The sequence below is a fragment of the Labrus mixtus genome, chromosome 20, assembly GCF_963584025.1.
Source record: "Labrus mixtus chromosome 20, fLabMix1.1, whole genome shotgun sequence".
Lineage (NCBI taxonomy): Eukaryota > Metazoa > Chordata > Actinopteri > Labriformes > Labridae > Labrus > Labrus mixtus.
This window is the reverse complement of record NC_083631.1, coordinates 21,722,684-21,743,138: the sequence shown is the minus strand read 5'-3', so window position 1 is coordinate 21,743,138 and position 20,455 is coordinate 21,722,684. Positions and strand designations below refer to the sequence as shown.

General features: G+C 45.5%; 1 protein-coding gene across 9 annotated transcripts in view; it reads right to left on the bottom strand.

Moving 5' to 3' along the window:
• Nucleotides 1–20,455, bottom strand: part of LOC132953909 (RNA binding protein fox-1 homolog 3-like) — a 284,754-nt gene that overhangs the window by 87,411 nt on the left and 176,888 nt on the right. Inside the window, exon 1 of one of the 9 annotated variants that reach the window (XM_061026268.1) lies at nucleotides 17,487–18,303. The exons of 7 other annotated variants lie outside the window; for them this stretch is intronic. In XM_061026268.1, coding sequence (XP_060882251.1) covers nucleotides 17,487–17,612 — 126 coding nt within the window. In that variant the 5' untranslated portion in view covers nucleotides 17,613–18,303. Of the gene's footprint in view, nucleotides 1–17,486; nucleotides 18,304–20,455 lie in introns of those variants that run through there. One more of the 9 variants, XM_061026272.1, reaches the window with a different exon arrangement.

The window sequence follows — 20,455 nt, the reverse complement described above, 5'->3', positions numbered from 1 at the left end:
TGGAAGCTGAAGGGGGGGGGGGGGGGGGGGGGCTCGGGGAGTGGGGGCCACGCTGCCCGATTATTTATGGGAACTTCAAAAGGTTCCGCTGATCACACTTGTGTCTCTTATCTGTAGCGAGAGCGAGAAACAGCCACAACAACAAAAAGTGACTCGGTGAGGAGGAGTGGGATTCTGATCACGGAGGGGAAAGGTAGGGGGATAAAGGCGTTTGAAATAGAAAGGGGGGGAGGGGGGGGGGGCTCTGCGGGGAGATTCTCCAGATTAGAAGTGATCAGGCCCGATGTATATGGGCCATCTGCCTGCATGGGAATGTTGCCTCTGGCTTTCGGACCTGACGAGGAGGCTAAGTGCTCCTCTTTTTCCTCCCTGTTCTCATGGAGGGAACAGAGAGTCCAACGATGTCAGGAACACCCCCTCCCCCCCCCCTCCCCCCGCTCTCCTCCCCTCCTCTTCAATCCCTATTCTGTCCTCCTCTCTCTCTCACTCCATCCCTCCTTCCACTATCACCACCGCCGCCGCCGCCGCCGCCACCTCCTCCTCCTCCACATCACATCAGAAATGTGACTGGCCTCAAACTGCTGACTTGCTCACAGTCCATTGAGTTTCCTCTCCTTATCAAATTACAGCCACCTCAATAACCCACTCGCTGCAGCACGGCCGGAAGAAATGAGGTTTTCTCCACCGCCCAGCCCCTGGCACTGCACTCCTCTTTCCCTCGCTTTTTTTTTTTTTTTTCTTCTTCTTCTTCTTCTTCTCTCACATTTTTCTTTCAAAAACAGCAGACATGGGGAAGAAGAGGGACGGGGGGGGGACGGGGGGGGGGGGGGGGGTGTAGGAGCTGATGTGAATGTCTGCGTATAGTTTTTCTACGAGAGGATGCACGATAGTAATGTTTGGTGTGAGCATGTGTGAAGGGGAAGGTAGAGATGGCCGATTGCTGATTTGCAGACATGGGGGACCCGATGTCCAGATGGCAGTTCGGCCTTCCGGGACTGTGTTTTTTTTTTTTTTTACTTCCACCCCAACAACTGCTCAGTCACAGCAGCAGCCCGCAAAGACCCCCAGCTCCATCCTCGCATCAGCTACCCTGGGTCACTTCCCTTTTAAAGCCACTGGACATTATAAAACATGCCTGTACCCCCCCCCCCCCCGACCCTCCTCTTTTCAACAACAGAACGCCCAGCATGTCTCCCCTGGAGAAAATGACACGAGCTCATCACCTGTTATATACACACCTGCGACGAAGAGAGAGAGAGAGAGAGAGCTTCAGGGAGCCCCCATACCGAACGGACCGAGCAAGGTCATCCGTCTCATTTTGCGAGCGAAGCTGCAGTTATTACAAAGTCAAAATGAAAAGCCTCATCCCCAGGTCAGCTGTCTGACAGGTGATGGATGTCATTTAACCTTCCACAAGCTGCTGGTTACTGGTTTTAGACACCAAAGTAAATAAGGCAGAGGGAGGGGAAAGTTGAAAACAACCCCCCCACCACCTCACCCCCCTAAATCCATTTTCTCCTGATAAGAAAAAAAAAAAGAGTCGCCTTGTATAGAGGAGGAGTAATTGATTTGTTTTTTAACGTCAGCAAGCGTTGATGTTTTTGGAAGGTGGTAATTGCCCCGGCATTAATGCATGCAAATGAGAGTTCAGGATACATTTACAGAAACCTCTACACCCCCCCGCCCCCCCCCCCCCCCCCCCCATACACACTACTCCACCAATGTGAATTAACATCAATATTTATCTTAGTTCTATTATCCAATTCTTACCTCATTCACATGCTAATTGCTACAATTAGCATTAAATAAGGGCCCCGGTTCAGAGGAAATAACCTGCTGCTGAGCACTTGAATTACCGACTCGTCACCTGTGCGTTCACTCAAACGCGCACACACACACACCTACACAGAGACGGCGAGACAAGCGAAAGAAAGAAAGAAAGAAAGAAGAGGAAGGTGATGTTAACATCTGCCTGGCGGGCGGATGTTTTTTAAAGCCCCAAAACACCTGACAAAAAAACTACAACAAAAACATATTTTTGGAAACCTCTCCTGTCAGGGGGGCGTCACGCTTTGGTTCTCCGACGCGAGAAGACAGCGCAAAAAACCCCAAAAAAACAACAGATTGGAAGTCGGAGCAGCCCCCAAATGGAGAATGAATGCTCATGTATAATGATTGGATGAGGCGGGGCGGGGGAGGGGGGGGGGCCCGTGGAGGGTTAAAAAAAAAAAAAATACATGAAAGCCCAGCGAAAGAGTGCCAGCCCCCGGTTTACCTGCCGACGTGCTCTGCCGTCACCTGTTTTATTGGAGACGACGGCGGCGTGTCAGTGACAGCGAGTGTCCAGGTTGAGCGGGAGTAGATTAGATTAACTCCCCTGTGAAAGAGCCTTGTCTGCTTCCATTGTGCATCCTGTCTAGTTAAAAAGACACAGGTACGCCGCGGCAATAAGCAGGCTGCGCTGACATCAGAGCCGTGTTGGGAATACTGGCTCTGATTGGAAAACCTATAGAGGATTCCTCAAACACAAACAGCGGGCTGACGTGCAGCTTCTAACCCTCCCTCTGAGCAAACCGTCTCACATGAAGATCAAGTCTGGGATTCTTCAAGTGGACCCTCGATGCACCCCGCTGGTCCCTTTATGAAAACGGACTTTGCGGGGCACCACCTCGGGATTGTTTTCAGTTAAATGTGGTCCGGCGCAGTGGTTAGAGCGTGCGCCCCGTGTATGGAGGCTGTAGCCCTCCAAAGCGGACGGTCCCGGGGTTCAAATCCGACCTGTGGCTCCTTTTCCCGCATGTCATTCCCCACTCTCTCTCTCCCTGATTTCCAACTCTATCCGCTGTCCTATCTCTCACATAAAGGCACAAAATGCCAAAAAATAAACCTTTAAATCTACTGCAACACAAAGCTAATGACCATCACTTTGTATAGAAATGTTATGTCACTGATTTGAACAGTTATTCACTTTCAGCCTACATTGTCCATATTCTTGGGATATAAAGCGTTTAAAGTCTTTATATGCGATTTTTTGATCCAGCAGATGTCGCCCTTGAGCACCAGCATGAAACCAAAACAACTCACGCTGCATTGTTGTGTTAGCATGCTAATGCTAGCGATCTTTATTATGCTCGTATCTTCACACTGCATGTAAATTTACCTGAAATGAGCGTGATCTAGAAACACAGTTAAGCAGTGAGTACAGTATGTTATTCTTCTTTGCTCTAGTCCCTCAATTAAACAACTTTTATACGTGAGGGGAGGAGTCAGCCGGCCGTCCGGGCGATGTAAACAAACTGAAGATAGGACTCTGAAAACTCTGAAAACATCACAGACAGTGGGACTCGGGTGTTACACCCATTGTAGACAGTCATGACTCACAGAGTTATTTTCAGAGGAGATACTTGATTTCTACATTTAAGTGTGAAAAATCACAAATAAAGACTTTAAACACTCAGAGAAATAAAATCACAGTAAATAAAATCAACAAATGCAGGTTGTGGCTGATGCATTTCTAAGGTTTTCCCTGCAACGACCTCTTTGTGAAATCTTCCAACATGTCTATTTATTTGTGAACTGACACGGTGGACGTGATGCTGAAGAAAGAAAAAAAAAAGCTCCTTGCTGGGAGTCGAGACTAGAGGCATTCCTGCAACCAAAAAGAGAGGCCAGAGAAAGCTAACTGGATAGAGACACAGAGCCCGGTACTAACTGAGTTGTAAACTTCTATTGCCCGAGGGCTGCAGTCATACTCTGCTCATCGAATCAGCCGGGGAACGGAGGAGAGAGAGAGAGAGAGAATTCAGAAAGCAAAAAAAAATAATAAAAAAGCAGAAAACAGAATGTGTGTAAAGAAGAGAGAAAACATGGACAATGCAAACTAAATCAAAATAAGTTAAGAAAATCCAATTCTACTCTAAGGAGCAATATCGAGGCCTTTGAAACTTTCTGGAAAAAATAAAAATCTTTACTGCAGTAATGCATGTGGAGGGGGGGGAGGGGGGGACTGACCTCAGCAGCTCATCCCTATAGATGCTTCCTTCGAGTTAGTCGAGTACATTCGCAGCACTCAAACAGAAATATGCATGAAGAATGATTACCGATGTTAGAGCCGTCTTTCCCTTTCGGCCTGGTGCTCGTGCTCGTGCTCGTGCGGCACAATCGGGGGGGAGCTGATGACCTTTGCTGATGGCAGAATACCTCATCAAGAAGGCCTCTCAGTTGTAAAAAAAAAGACACATCGCCAAAGATCTATTCGTTTGCTCTTTTATCTGTAATAATCCTGACAGAACAAATAATATCCAGGCATATTCTGAGCACACACACACACACACACACACACACACACACACACACACAAAGAAGAATTATCATAATCATTCAAAGTGAAGCTTTTGGGAGTGAAAGGGAACCGAAAGTGAGAATAAATTCTGTTTGGATAAATCGACCGCACTCGCCGGGCTGAAGTGAGTGAATGAAGGGGCTGTGGAGTGGATGGATACCATGGAAGCAGTGTGTCTGTCTTACGCACACAAACCTCCCTCGTAAATTATCTTGAGCGATGTAGAATTTATGAGGCAGAGATATCTCACTGCCGGGCCTATCATTTCCACGGCTCTGTCACCGTAATTCTCTCCGAAAACTGCCCAAACCCCCAAAGATAAAAAAAAAAACAACAAAAAAAAAAAAACGGCCACTGCTGCAGCTACAGATGGAAAAAAAAAAAGCAGAGAGAGAGAGAGAGAGAGAGGGGGGGGAAGTAAGTGGATGAGGGGAGGAGGGGGTCTCTTTTTCTGACTCGAGCACACATTACATCCGGGGTAGAAGCGAGGAGTAAATATGCAGAAGTAGAGTAAAGGAGAGGACAAGTGTGACAATTAGAATTTGCTCTGTTTACGTTGCGTGAAATCAAGTGTCGGGGGAATTTGTTGAATTGGAAGATGAGTCAAAATTGCCATGGCGTACTCCGCTTACATCTTTACCTCGAGCTGGCGCGGCTCCTCGCCTTTTTTTTTTTCAACAATAGCTTTTTACCGTTTTTTTATTTATTTTATAAATATGTGTTTGTGTTTCTCTGTTGTCAGTGGGAGTGTGTGTGTGTGTGTGTGTGTGTGTGAAGAGATTTTTTTTTTTGGGGGGGGGGGGAGCTTTTTAGAGCGCTATCATAGAGTAGGTGGAGGACGGTGGAGTGTATCAGAGAGGGCAGTCCGCACATGCTGCCCCTGCGAGATTGGATTCTCACCCGTGAAATGTAAGCACACAGAAAAAAAACGCTCTCGCTCCACAACAACCTCCTATTTACACAGCAATTTTCCACTCGCTCGCGACAGAGCTAAATCGCATTTGTCTCCCCCCCCCCCCCCCCCCCCCGCCCCGTTTGATACCACGGCTGCCCCGGAATTTCCATTCATATCCGAGTTAATTAGCGCTTCCTCTCGCCGACACCAGAAAAGAGCAATCATTGGACAGAAAAATGTGCGGGGGTAATTTATTACACTTTATTACAGTTCATTGAGGAAGCCGGAGTGCGCTGGATATTAGAGTGATTACTCGTGTTTGTGCTGATAGCAGTCTGTGTGACGGGAAGAGAGAGGGGGAAGTTATTTACCAAAAACAGCTGGACAGATAAATTAGGCCCCCCCTTTTCTCTACATGACAGTATCTCCCACCACTGAGCTTGTTCCAACATTTCTGGGTTGAAAAGCGACGTCTCTCAAGCTTTTACTCCCTTCCTTTGAAAACGTTAATTGCTATTCATTACTCGCTATTGCTGAACGATAACAATGTTGGGAGTTACACTTCTGAGTCATTAAATTAGGAGGAAGGGGGGATGAATAGGAGGAGTGGGCATTGGAAAAAAATCTCTGCTGAGTGATGACAGTGTGGTGCTGTTTAAAGGGTCACTCCACCCAAATTAGCGGGCGCGAAATAACCAGATGTTCTTACTTATGCACATCGTTTGGTTTGATTTATCTCAGATTTTTAGCCTCGTCATCATGGCAGCGGATGACTTTTAATTTGCGGCGGTGGAATCATGTAAATGAGGCATGAAAAATAAAAACATGCACTGCAAAAACTCAAATCTTCTGATCGTTTCTCGTCAAAAATCGTCTTCTTATTTCAACATGTTACGAGTTAAAACGGAGGCAGGAGTAAAATGAGAAAAATAAATACCTGCCAGTGCTGCAACTAATAATGTAAACCTTGTTAGCTACATTTGCAGATATTTTTGTCTAGATTCATGCCTCATTATTTGCTTGTAAAATCTTGGAATAGGATGTTTATTGTCAGGGGAATGCGGCTCATAATGAGTGTAATGAGATATTTTTAGATGATTTCACTTGCTAAGTTTGGAGGGTTTTTTTTTGCAGTGTACCTCAGCCAAATGTGTTCCAGGAACAACTTTTACAGCAATAACTCACATTAGTACTTCTTATTGCAAGACACTGTGCAAGTGAAATTTTCTTGCTTTGCTGCAACAGATATTTTTACTCAATGCAAGCAAGTCAGGCCTTTTTTTCCCCCGCTTGTAGTACCTTGAAATAAGATATTTATCCGGCTAATATTTGGTGTAATGAGATTTTGTTTTTGCAAGGAATACGATGAATACATTTGATCAGATTGGAATTTTTGTGTAGGCTACTTCAGCAACTTTTCTTTAAGGGATGTCTTAGTACACTGCAAAAACTCCAATCTGAGCAAAATTTGAAAAGGGTTTACTTGTAGTGAGTAAATCTGATATCAAGGAACTAAAGGAAAAATAACTTGCTTCCGTTGCAGTTGGTTTTTTTTCCTTATCACGAGTAATTCAGGCCTTATTTTTTGCTTTTTATATCTTGAAATATGACGTTTAACTGTTCTTGTCAAGTGAAATATGACTTATAATAAGTGAAACTTCTGACTAATAAATCAAACTCTTCTTAAGATTTGAGTTTTTGCAGTGCACCTCAGCAGTCTTTCTTTCAGGCTCGCTTTAAGATCTCTGGATAATTTTCAGAAGTCACTGTAAACAGTTATGACAGTGAAAAAAAAAAAAAAGTTCCACTGATTACTGAGGCACCACATATGAGATTTTATTCAACTTTTATTGCACTGCCTCAGGGGGAGCAATCTCAGACACCGACGTGTTAAAAGCTGGACAAATCCAACAAAACCATTACGCAGAAGAAGATGCAAAAAGAAAGGACTCGTGTTGTAGGAGAGCTTGGACGAGAGAGAGAGAGAGAGAGGCAAACGTGCCCAGTCTGGACTCGTTAATAGTTTTGCTGGAAACACATTCTTTTGGCCGTAACTCATGTCAGCTGTCAGGTTTTGTCTGCTCCAGTGTTGTATTATGTGTTATTGCTCTGCAGAGGATGGCTGGTTTGCAGAAAGCAGAAAGTCTGAAATAATAGAGCTTCAGTGTTTATGTCCTTCAAAAATAATTCCTCACTCGACAGGAGTCAAAAATGTCGGAAAACAAACGAAATGACCAGATTCTTAATTTTTCATTTGTTGCATTTTAATACATATTGTGATCCATCATGTTGCCCTCTGTATGATGTATGATAATTTGGCAATTTCAATGTCACCACAAGCAAACGTTGTATGTTATTTGAGGCGAACCAATCAAACCAGCACGACTGAGACAACCATCACATTATGCATCATTCAGCAGCTGACCGGGACGCCCGCCACTCTGCTGCCAGGCCAAATCAGATCATCACCTGATGCCGCGCAGACGTCACAACAACTTCAGCTGCTACTAGCTCAGCTAACTCTCAGCATGTCACAAAAATGTTGAAAATCACAATAACATCGTATCATGACTCAAATGTCGTGATAATATCGTGATACTTAAGAAGACCGAATATCAACAACCCAGCAAACGATTGTTGCAGAAGACCCCGCCCATGAAGACCGTTACTAACCGTTGGAGCTGCAGCAATGACCAAACACCTTCACGCGCACCTGCTCGCACCGTCTTTAAAAAAAAACACACACAAAAGCCGTTTCTTCATTAACTGGCCACTTTCACACTTTCACACACTAACACACAGTCGGAGGTGGATGCACGAGCCTTGCGGAGGCTGTAATCTGTAATTTGTAAGTTCCATTTGTTTTTAACACACACCAAAGCAGCGGTCCTGTGGGACCTAATAAAACCTCATAAGCACACGGAGAGGAAGCCCGAGGCGCTGCTCTTTCCCACAGATCTCACCTTGATAGATGATTTGAGAAAAACACAGAGGCGTGCTCCACTAACAAAGTGCTGCGAGAAAAAACAGTGGTGATATTTAGACTCTCCATCTGAGGAGAGGAAAAATGAGAAGGAAGAGGAGGTGGTGGTGGAGGAGGAGGAGGAGGAGGGGGCTCTGATTTGGGCTAAATTACATGAGCTTCTCTCGTCTCTTACAGATTACCCAAAGCAGAGTAATCAGTTGGATACCTGTTTGGTTGCCTGCGAGGGGAAAAACAGAATCTAAGCATTTGCTGTTTTCTTTCTTCTTCCCTTCCCTCCCCTGCTGTTCATGCAACACAGAGCTGAGGTTAACCAAAACGAAACCCCCCCCCACCCCCGTTCTTTACTCTGAAGTCCATCCCATCATCGTTGGTTAAAGGGAGTAGCCAGTGGAGATGCACTTTAGAATCACAGTCATTACTTTATATTACTCCAGGTCTCTAAAAACGAACGTGCCATAACTGGCAATTTTGGACCCCCAGCTCCGCAATCTAGAAATCATAATAATAATAATAAAAGGGCTCATTTAATTTGCGGAAACAAAAACAATTATGAATGAGCCTGGGTGGAGGTCATCCCCTTTCTCTCTCTCTCCCTCGCCCTGCAGCACCCCTCCTCTTGGATTCATATCAGAATACCTGTCGACTTTTTTTTTTTTTTTTTTTTTTCCAAGGAGAACTTGAAATCAATTTCAAGCACCATTTAATTTTATACACCCGTACATGCTGACCCACAACAGCATAGTTCAAATATTGATCTTCCCAAGCGGGTGACCCAGGGTGCCTCTTAGTAGTCAAACACACTGTACGGTTGCATCTTCAAAATAAATAAAAAAACAAAACAAACAGAGGGAAGTAATGAGATCAGAAACTAAAAGGGTGGTGGGAGAAAAAAAAAAAAAAATGGACTTCTTAGGCCGGTTTTGATATGAAGAAGAATTTCCCCACACTTGGTTCCCATGCAACGCGCCCCGCTGCTCCGATGAAGACGGATAATGACCTTTTGAAAAACAAAATTTCAGCGTTTGCCTGGAGATCTATTTGTCAGCAGTGTGTCTTCTGGCGGGTGGTGGGGGAAAAAAAAAAAAAACACGCTTGCAGGAGCACAAGGAGAAGCGGTAATAATGCTTTGCTGTTCACCACTGCCATTAAGCCGCTGGTGATAAAAAGGTGCAGTGCTTTTAATGGCTTGTGATAGCTCCTTTTTCTGCTTTCACTTGTACGGCCACTCTGTTAACTCAGCACACAGGCTAATACGTCTCATTTGAGAGGATCCCACCGGGAGGAGAATGCTTGAAGGACAGTACGAGAGTGACACTACATTATAAACATACTAATCACAGCCGGCTGAGAGACTGCAGTAAAGAAATAATTGGACTCAAGCTGCTCTGGCTACTTGAGCATTTTAGCATGCCATTTTTGCAGGAATAGAAAAAAACCTCTGGACAGATTATAGTCCAAGGGTGAAAAAAAAAAAGAAAAAAAGAAAAGGTTGCTACGGCGAGGTTATCCTCCTGTAAAGTGTAAGCGTGTAGAAGTGTGTCTGATGTAGCGAGAGGTCCCGCGGTGAAAATCCAGGGAGGTGTTGTGTCGTGTGCCTTGTCCCCCCTTTCTTCTTGTGAATCCCCTCTACTCACTCCACGGTCTGCATTTGGCCTGAAGGAGCGCTCAAGCGGACCGAGCAGCAGAGATTTTCTAAACCAGGCGGACATTCCTGAGCGGTATTGAAAGGGCCTGGCTGGGAAATAAGGCCACTGCAATGCAGATTTGACAGAAGCGAGTGTCAACACCCCCTCTGTGACCAGCGGCCTTTGGCTGAACCCACTTCATCTCTGTGAATTAACACATCATATGACATTCAAGTTAAAGGGATATCATATCTGAAACGCTTTCTAGTACTGTCAAAAACATGTTCACAGCAAAGGAAGCTGTAACCTACGGAAGCCTAAAGGCGGCAAGTGAGGGAAAAAAAAGTACTGGTAATCCTTTTTTTTTTACAGTCTGATTTAGCTCTTCTGTTTATACCTGAATAACAGGTGTTCCCATCATGATCTAGTTTTCTTAAATTTAAGCTGTGCAACAGATGAGGGGGAAACAAGTTTGCTCGGTGGGATAAAGGGTCATTTTTTATGTCACTTTATTTTTCTCTGTAATAAAGGTTAATAAAAGTTAGGTCAGATAAAAAAAAAAATGCATTCAAATCCAACTTCTCGTTGTGACTTTTTAAACCCTTTTTTCCCTGTGAAAAAGGTAACCATATGTTGTTGTACTCATCTTGGCCACTAGAGGCTGTAGTGAGCCAAATATGTATTGTTTGTCTATTTTCTAAGTCAGAAAAAAAAAATGTAAATCCAAATTTTGCAGTTAAAAAAAAAGCCTGTTTTCAAAAGTCTTTGTTGTTGTTATACTCATCTTGGCCACTAGTGGCTGCAGTGAGTCACCCCCTCCTGTTTCAATAAGACTGGATGTGCACAACGAGCAAAAAAAAGCTTCATTATGTATTTGCCACTTTAAAAAAAAGGCGCAAAAGTGTTCATTTGTGTGAGGTGAGGCCACGTGCAACTGCAGCGATGTTTTCCTGAAGTGGAGTTTATTAGCATCTGGAGCACCGTGAATGCTAATTCGCCACAACACTATAGGTCCAGAATATAGACGGCAGCGCTACAGGCTAACGCTCACCGTTAATGACTGGAGGAGGTTTAGCATTATTGGCTAAATGTAAATACACATTTATTGATGCACTGCACAGCTGTGTGCATGCAAAGGCCCTGCAAGCCTCCACCTAAAGATGACAAGTATGCACATACATATGTAAGCTCAACCCCCCCCTCCCTCCACACCCCCCCTCCCCAGTGGAAAACCTTTGTTGCTGTGTAAATCTCCTGCACTGTGCCATTCTTCTATACAGGGAACAAATTTAATTTTGTTCCATTTACAAAGGTCTAGTGGAGTAAGACGGTGGGTAGCCTTAAGAAAGAAAAAAACACACACACACACACACACATGCACACACATGCACACACACGCGCACACACGCAGAAGTCAGGCTGACTGTGAAGTCTCTGTGAAGAACAAGGCAGCACTCGCTCACACACCAAATGAAATTTCAAAATAAACGACTGAGCTGTGATTTACAATTCTCCTCCGGGCCAGGAGGAAAAGTGAGAAAACATTTCAATCAGTCCCTCCGCCTTTGTTATGCCGCTATGAATCAGCTGTTTAAGGGACAAAACAGCTGAACGGCGGCGAGAGACGAACGCCGAATGATTTTCCACACACACAAACACGGTGCATTCTGAGAGGTGTATATATTCCAGAGCCCATGAAATTGGGTTTTAAGTTTTTTTTTTTTTTTTTCTTTGTTTGTATTTGTGCCTGATTGAATCTGAGTGAATTGTGCTCGGAGAAATTGACTGAAAAACAACAAAAGCTGGCGTTGCTTTATGATATAATGGAAATATTTGGAATGCAGCGTTTACCTATTACTAACACGGCGGAGAGGAATCAGATAGCTTGTGATGTGACTAACGCCCTAAACACAAGATCTGACTTTGCAGGTGGATAAAGCAAATAAAAGACTTGGGAGTTTTTCTTTTTCATCCAACTGATAACAGATCTCCAAAAAACACACAACGCGTCCGGGTGAAAACTCATGGACTCAGGCGGAAATTAGACGGCAAACTGTAGATCATTTGAGTGAAAGAAAGCTGGAAAGCGCAATGAAGTAAAGCCTTTCAAAGTGAACTATGACATCATATAACACGATGTAAGGTGGTTCAAAATGTTGGTGCAACAACATGTATTTTTTAGAGATAGGACAGTGGATAGAGTCGGAAATAAGGGAGAGAGAGAGAGCGGGGAAAAGGAGCCACAGGTCGGACTCAAACCCGGGGGCCGCCCGCTTAGTTTTGTCGTTGTTTGAACGCGTTGTTCTTCCACCTGAATCTTTGAAAATGCAGCATTTGTCCATTTGTCTAAAAAAACGTTCTGACTTCCCTTTTCTCTCGGATGCTCCATGTCCCAAACACACTGGTATGAATTTTCTTTTTTAAACACTCACCAATCTATGAATCCATTTTCAAAATCAGACGAATTAGTTTACTTCAACAGCTGATCTTGTAGAAGAACGGTCTCGTCCTGTTACGTCTGCTGAGCGTTTGTTCATCACTTTTTTATTGAACTGCCAAAAAACGTCTTGAAGAATCTAAAACTTGCAGAGTGTTAGCCTGATGTTTGAAGGTTCTTGACCTTCTGTTAAAACACTCTAAATACTTTAAAACATCTCTTTATTTGAAGCTTTATCTGCTGTCGCCTGGGACTATTTTCAGCGGCGGATGAATCCACACTTGGTGCTCTTTTCTCGGAGTAGCAAGCACAGTGATTGAGTTAAACAAACTACAGTGTGCGTTCAAGGTAATGCGGGGATATATGTCAGTGAGTGCTGCAGTGTGGCTCATCAACGTGTGAAAGAGAAGGTATTAGTGCTCATTGGCTAAGTGTTAGGATGTGAGCAGCTCTGTCCTTTAAAGATGAAGGGAGTGTTTGAACAGTGAGAGTCTAATAGCAGATCTGACTGAACCCATTGTGTGTTAACCCTTTCCCCCAGAGGTCAGGAGGAGGGGGGGAGGGGGAGGGGGGGGGGGTATCTGAGTCCCATTTGAAGCCCAGAGAGACCGCCAGCTCATTCCTCAAACTCATCTCCGACGCTCACGCACCGGGCCTAACGAGAGCCCATGTAGGGACAGAAACCTATTAGGCCTCCCCGGTTACAGACAGCATCTCCATTTACAGCTCGATAGTCAATAGTACAGCTTGGCCTACAATAATTATCCCCCAGGAAAGGAGCCGTCTCTGCAGCGGCTCGCATTAGTCCGTCCCCCGGGGAGACCGCTCCCAACCTGAATCCTTTTCGATATCTAAAGTCCACGTGAATAGCAAGCGCTTTGGGAGGCAGGATCAAGGCCTGAACTGAGGGGGGGGGGAAGTGTGTCACGGGGGTATTCCCAGTCCTCTCCTCTCTAGCATCCCCGAGCCTCTCACCAGATGTATCAGCGTGTGTGTGTGTGTGTGTGTGTGAGGAGGAGGAGGCAGGGTTCCAGCGCAGTCGCATAAAAAAGAGATCAGGAAGTAGGAGGAGGCCCTGAAACCAGAGAGCGCCCGGAGCGATTCCACCTCAGGATCCAACATTAAAAAAAAAAAAGAAAGGGATCGCCCTCCTCTAACGGTGACCCGGTCCGTTTAGAGAACGATACCCAAGCCGTGTGTGTACAGCTAAGGGATGGTGGGGTGGGGTGGCGTGGAAGGGGGGGGGGGGAATTCAAAACAAGCCCCGACCGACGAAGCCACAGAAAAGCAGAAATCAATAGACGCAGCAATAACAATAGACATCAGCAGCAGCAGCAGCGGAATGCCATGATAGAAAATCCAATTACAAATCAAAGGGAAGGCAATTTTTAGAAAAACGGCAGATCTTAAGATAAGTCCGAGGCAAAGACGAGGAGAAAAAGATGTGACATGAAGACAATAACAACTGCTGCTTCTTTTTTTTCTTCTTCTCCCCCCTCTTTAGACGTAACTAACACCCTGCTTCACCGCCCAATGGCGCCGTCTTAGATAATAGAGTTACATTTACGAGCGGATGCCATATGCCCACCCAGTGCCTGGTAAATAGAAAAATCCATGAGATGCCATGTTTTTTATGGCTCTGAAGACAGCTACTAACTACCATGAGCCAACCTGAGCTGAGCTCCCCCCCCCCACCCACCACCACCGTCAGCTTCGGTTTGTGTGCCATAAATATATTTATACTTTAATACGGGGCCTACAGCGGTGAGCATTGCGTCCCGTAAAAGCCTCACCACGCTGTAATTCATAACTCCCTCAATATCCCGCGCCATAACTCACAAAATGAGCCCCGACGATACAAATTGACGGAAGGGGGAAAAGTGACATCATCCTGCGGAGGGATGAAGCCGGTTGCCCTGTGTGTGTGTGTGTGTGTGTGTGTGTGTGTGTGTGTGTGTGTGTGTGTGTGTGTGTGTGTGTGTGTGTGTGTGGAGAGCAGAGGGACGGCCCTTAAGCGGCGTTTTTGTGACACCTCCACTTTTTTTTTTTTTTTTTCTTTAGTAATCAGAAGCCCACAGTTCTCCCTCCTCACCGCGGGGAGCCTCTCCTTGTGTTAATGAAAACAAACATTTAGCCGGGATTTAGACGCACCGCCGCCGCCGACTACAAAGAGAAATCAAAGCAAAGTGCCTGGGAACACACACACACACACACACACACACACACACACACACACACACACACACACACACACACACACCCCAAACACTGCTGCAACACAAATAAAAAAAAGGCAAAAAGGTATGTTTCGCTAATCTTTTATGTAATAAAACTCCTGTCTTCCTGTGATATCATGCAGCGCCATGTTCACACATAATAAGCAAAGCTGTTAATACAGTGTTCTTATTTGAAATGCAAACAAACAGCGAGGCAGAGGCTATCACCTCAATCTATTCCCCTTCTGTTCTTCTCTGTGGCTGTCGTCTCACACGAGCCCACGCTGCAGCCCCTGCCACTTTGGAAGGGGAGGTGGCGGGAAACGGGCAAGCATCCTACAGTATGAAGGATGTTAGGGGGGGAGGGTGGGTGGGAGAGGGGGGGGGGATGCTGGCCACTGTGTGATTCAGAGGGGTTGTTTCCCCCTTTGCAGCGCTGCAGGGCGAGGATTTACCGCAAAGAGAGAGAGGAGAAAAAAGAAAAAGAAAAAATGAAGAAAAGCTGCTGATACATTAAAGGGATTTGAAACAAACAAAAAAAAAAGGATGTTTCATGAGAATAGCACACAGGAAGTATCCATTTCAGCTCTGTCTTGGACTTTTAGAGCATCAGACTGTGGTTCAACACACACACACACACACACACACACACACACACACACACACACACACACATGTACACACTGAGGTAGGCTTACTGGCCGGTGTGAGGATTTGGATGTAACAGGGGTGTAGTGGCAGGTAAACCCACCTGAACTCTGTTTGGTAACACTTTTTGACTTGAGCTCAGGAGTCAAAAAAACAAAAAAAACGTGAACAGCTGTCATGAAAATGCAAACTATTCAAATGTTATCAATCCGAAGACGGCGGCACTTAAGACAAGACGATTGAACAAATGATCCTCCGTTCAATGAAAAAGGAGGAAATGATGAATCTGAAATATCTATTAAACGTCAGAGATGTTTGCAGATCAGCAGCCTGAGGGGGTGGGGGGGGGCGGGGCGGGATTATGCTCCCTTTTTTTGTGTCACCACTAAATACACCGAGCCATTCACCATTCAAAAACTCATCTCCAAGCGTTACTTAAGGAGAAGAGTTTGTGAAGGTGGCATGTTTTTTTTTTGGTTGGTGGCACCTGGTTGTCCAACATGCACCCCCCCCCCCCCCCCCCCCCCCCCCCCCCCCTCCCTTCCCTACACCCGGCGGTGCCCAACGCCCGCCCGCTCTGGACAGATGGGTGGGAGGAGGTGAGGGCCATTACTGTGATGGTGGGGGAGAATAGGAGGGGAGGAGGGGGTGAGACTCCAAATGAGAAAGCAGGAGTTTCCAATCGCGAGCGCCGTTATTTCCCCTCAATCAGCTGCAGTAAACACACACTGTTTACTGCAACACATGCTGCTGGTAGTAAAAAAAACTGGATTGGATGCTCGACCCCCAGCCTAACCACACATAGAATCCCATCGTCCCCCTCCACCCAACTGCGCCACCACCGGCGTCCCCAACTTGGGTGAATTAAAACATGTGAATAATTCAGCAGATAAGACGGGCAGCTCTTAAGAGTCACCTTGTTGTTGATTTTTCAGCTTCCCTTTCCTCACAAAAATTGCAGTCTTCAGGTTTCACAAAACAAGGGGATCAGTGACACAATCAATTTCCAAAAGGAGGAGGACAAGAAGCCAAAAGAAAAAAAAAAAAAAAAAAAGAGAGAAAATCAATGTTAATTTGCAGAGATGTGTAATTATTCCAAGTGTTGGACTATTAGAGAAATGAAGGGGTGTCGAGGAGATTAAAGCCCTCGCTGTGGGCCCTCTGATAAACAATTCTCTGAAGTAAAGAAGCTTTTTTTTTTTTTTTTTTTGGTATTATTTACCAAGTTGAATGTGATGTTGCAATTTATCAGAGCGTTTGATTTCCTTCCCTCCATAACAAGTGATTTCTATTATTCAAAGGATTCTAACAAACAGAGAAATATGAAGATTTGAATCGCTTATAAAAGATAAGATGACCAAGAAATATGAATTCAGAGAGAGTTTCACATCATAGAATAATGCAATGCAATCAAAACTGCAGCTGGAGATGGATTTTTTTTTTTTTTTTAGCATTATTTAAATACCAGCTATGAAACATATAATTTTCCTCTATTTGTTTCCAGTTTTTGTTCCCTGGAGGCCTCGCAGCTTGCAAAACTTCCACATTTGACGGTAGCATGAGGAAATCTCTTTTTTTTTTCATTCGTTTATATGCTGATCCATGTTGGGGTGTCAGGGAATTTAAAAAAGTGTTTCATCCTTAACAAAAAAAAAAGACAAAGTTTTTTGTTTTGCATTTTTTTTCTCTTAAAAGTCAAAATGTGGGCGGAATATCTGAGAGGGTTTTTCTGACTGTAGGAACGTCTGATCGTGGCAGCAGAGGAGCGATGAGGATGTATCAGCCCCGACAAAAGTGACCCGAGAAAAGCATTTTCCAAACACAATGAGTCATGGAGTGACTGATGTACACAAACACTGCGTGGCCCCCCCCAGCGTCACAGAGATCCCTAATTCACTGCTTCAATTGCATACCACCCCCCCCCAAAAAAAGGGGGGCAAGAAAGGGAGAAAGGAGGAGGAGGGCGAGGATGAGAGAGCAAAGAAGAACAGGCTGGTTGAGATGATAAAATTACAAGAGGTGGACCCCCTCTAATCACCACTCGTCCCGTCTTTCTTTTTCTTTTTTAGCACCACAAAGGCACACATGCGGGGTGAGGGTCAAGGGGTAAAAGGGGTGGGTGGGTTGTGGGGGGGGGGGTGGAAGTACTCAGGGTAACAACACAAAAGCCAGCCGCGATGCTATCACGTGCAGCCCCGAGGAGCGCGCGGAGGAATGAGAAAGGCATCGGATGGAGATGCGAGATGTGTGAGGGCTGAGAGCGAGAGAGAAGGAGAGAGAGAGAGAGAGAGAGAGAGAGAGGGGGAGGGCGACGGAGCGAGCTTCATTCAGTCTTACCTCGGGCAGGTAGAGGAACGCGGGGGGACACTGGAGAGAGTGAGGTAGCATCCCGGAGCCGGAGAGCAGCAGGCAGCCGGAGTTGGCCATGGAGCTGAGCGTGGGGTGACGGGACGCTTTGCGCATTTAGCAGGGAGATCCTTTTTTTTTGCTCTACTCTCTTTCTTCCTCTCTCTCTTTCTCTTCTCTGGCTTGCGTGCTCCCACTCTCTCTCTCTTCGGATCACTTCCTTTCTTCTCGCCTCCTTTTGCCTTTTTAAATTTCCCCTTTTCTGGCTTTTGTGTCTCTATTGAAGATGTGGCAGGGATGAGAGCGATGCGCAGACAATGTGCATGTTCCACCTTTATCACTAAAGCTCTCTCTCTCTCTCTCTCTCTCTCTCTCTGTATCTCTCGCTTTAGGTCTCTCCTCTCTCTCCTCTCTCTCGCTCTCTCTCACTATCCCTGGCGCGACTCTGTTTACTTTGAGCGTGATAAAAGCCAACATAAGCATTCAGACACAGAAGGGGAGGTTCTGTGCGAGCCGAGGAGGAGGAGGAGGAGGAGGAAGAAGAAGAGGAGGAGGAAGAAGAGGAGGAGGGGTTGTAGAGCCGACAGGGGGTTGGGTCGGTTAGGGTGGGGTTATAAAAGTGGTGGTTGCATTGGGGTGGGGGTGGGGGTGGGGGTGGGAGAGAGGGTGTGGGGGTTACTGATGAAGTCCCCGATGGATTCATACATCAAACGGGGGCCGGCGGAATAACAGAGGGGATGTGAATGACATTAGAACAGCTGATCCTGGGCATTAGCACCTCGTGGGACACTGCATGCTGCCTTTTAATTGCGGGGCCCCCCCACCCTGCAAACACACACATAAACACGCACCCCCCCCACCCCCCCCCCCCCCCCCCCCCCCCCACCCCCCGGTGGCCGGCACCACCTCCCTCTTATGTGTATGCTGCGCTCAAGGACACATACTGTACAGCATGTATAACAGACATATCTGTGTGAGAAGCCGAGGGAAAAAAGCTTTAAAAACAAAAGAAGAGCTTTCGTTTGGCCGCCGCTGCTGAATCCTTCATCTGCTCTGGAATCTATTAACGTGCATCCAGCCATGCATGTAGCGTAGCGCACGCTAAACTGTACAAGCAAAAACAACTCAAGAGCTTCCCTTTTTTAATGTATCTTTCTGATTAAGTCTGTTTGATACGGCTCTAAGAGGAACTGACAAAGAGAATGCACAAGATGTATTGGTTACATCACAGGCGCCAGTTGGAGTATGGAGACTCCATTACCTTTAGGTTTGAAGGGGAAAACGCAAGAAATCTATCTTTTATCTGATCCAACACAGTGCCAGGCTTTACAGGCTTGATGTCTGAGTAGGCATTTTTTGGGGGGGGGAACCAGGGGTCATCATCAGCACCTGAGAGGGTCCTCAGGAGTCTGAACTCTTATGGATCCCGAAAAAAAAAAAAAAAACCCAGAGACGACCAGCTCATTAAAAAGCAAATTGTGTCTGCTTTAAAAGATAACAGACTGGAGGAGGAGGAGAGACACTCGTCGTGTCTTAGGTCAATTTTATGATCCGGCACACCCAGTGATAAAATTGCGACAAAAAATTACGATATGCTGTTAAAAGATTCAGTGTGTACATCTTTAATTGAGTCAAATCCCAACAGTCCGAAACATGTGATAAACGTAACAACTCATTTTGGTCCTTTGGTCCACAACTTGTGACATGATCCTGCAGAGTTTTAAACCCGTGCTTCTCAACACTTTTCTCCTATAACTCCTGCTCTTGAACTCTATTTCTAAGTTACCTGATACGTTCCTGAGATCAGAGGTCTTCCAGGATCCACCTTGGATATTACTCACAGTGCTTAAAGCAACAACATGTTGGAATTTGGTTTGGTGCGCTTTAGCGCCCACCGAAGGTCTTTTAGTGCAACTACACTTTCTTAAAATACGCATAGCGACGTTAGCACCTCCCAAATATAGACAATGTGCATTTTCTGACAAGCAGGAGAGCTAAACTTAGAAGAACCCAAAGAACCATGACAGGAATATTACTGGATTTTGCGCACACACGACTCATGCTAGCATCCACAGCCCTTCGTTTGCATGCACAGTAAGTGTCTGTGTATTCAACTATGATGTCTAAAAACCTGTGTTAGATGACTTTCCCGCATCCGGTGAAGGCTCCCAAACATGAGACAGCGTCGTCATCGATAACGATACAGCCTAACGCTACCTCACAATCTGTGATGAATAATATCTGCTGAGATGTGAATTCTGCCAATTGTTGCTTTCCCATTAGCTGTGAGAAACACAGAACACAAAACCTAATTAGCGAGCAGTAGTGTTACCAGTTTGCAACTGTCCAACAGCATCATAGCCAGCTTGATGTCGGGCTTGCAGCCTGCTGTTTGGTGTCTTTCTTGCCAACGTGTAAAAGCCTGTCCAATATTTACTCTAGTCTAGCTTTTTGCTCTGTCACTCTCTCGTTTCCTCTTCTTGGCTTCATGCACTCTGACCCGGAAGTCGAACATCAAAAATGGACTCCAGGAGGCTACAGCATTGCGGACTTTCCCTGGGATAATGTGCAAAAGTATGTGCACTTGGTAGTACATTACCCGCCATTTACATAAACATCAGAACACCAAGTTGTGGAAAAGTGTCCAGAAATTGGCCTAAAAACAAAATTGTTATAACTATATAGATTACACTGAAAACTGTACAACTGACCTTGCACCAGGGATTGAACCCTCATCTCCTGAACGTAAGTACCATGTTTGTTTGAACCATTCATGTCCCTGGAACAGCCATCCTAGGAGGCCTTTTTGTGCACTTGGTAGAACATTACCCACCATTTACGGAACATCAGAACACGGGAAAGTGTCCAGAAATGACCCCGAAAAAAAGGTACCTAGATCGTCATTTTTGAAGCACATTGCTGCTTTCTAAATTCCCGCATTTGGCAAGTTTGGGATTGAG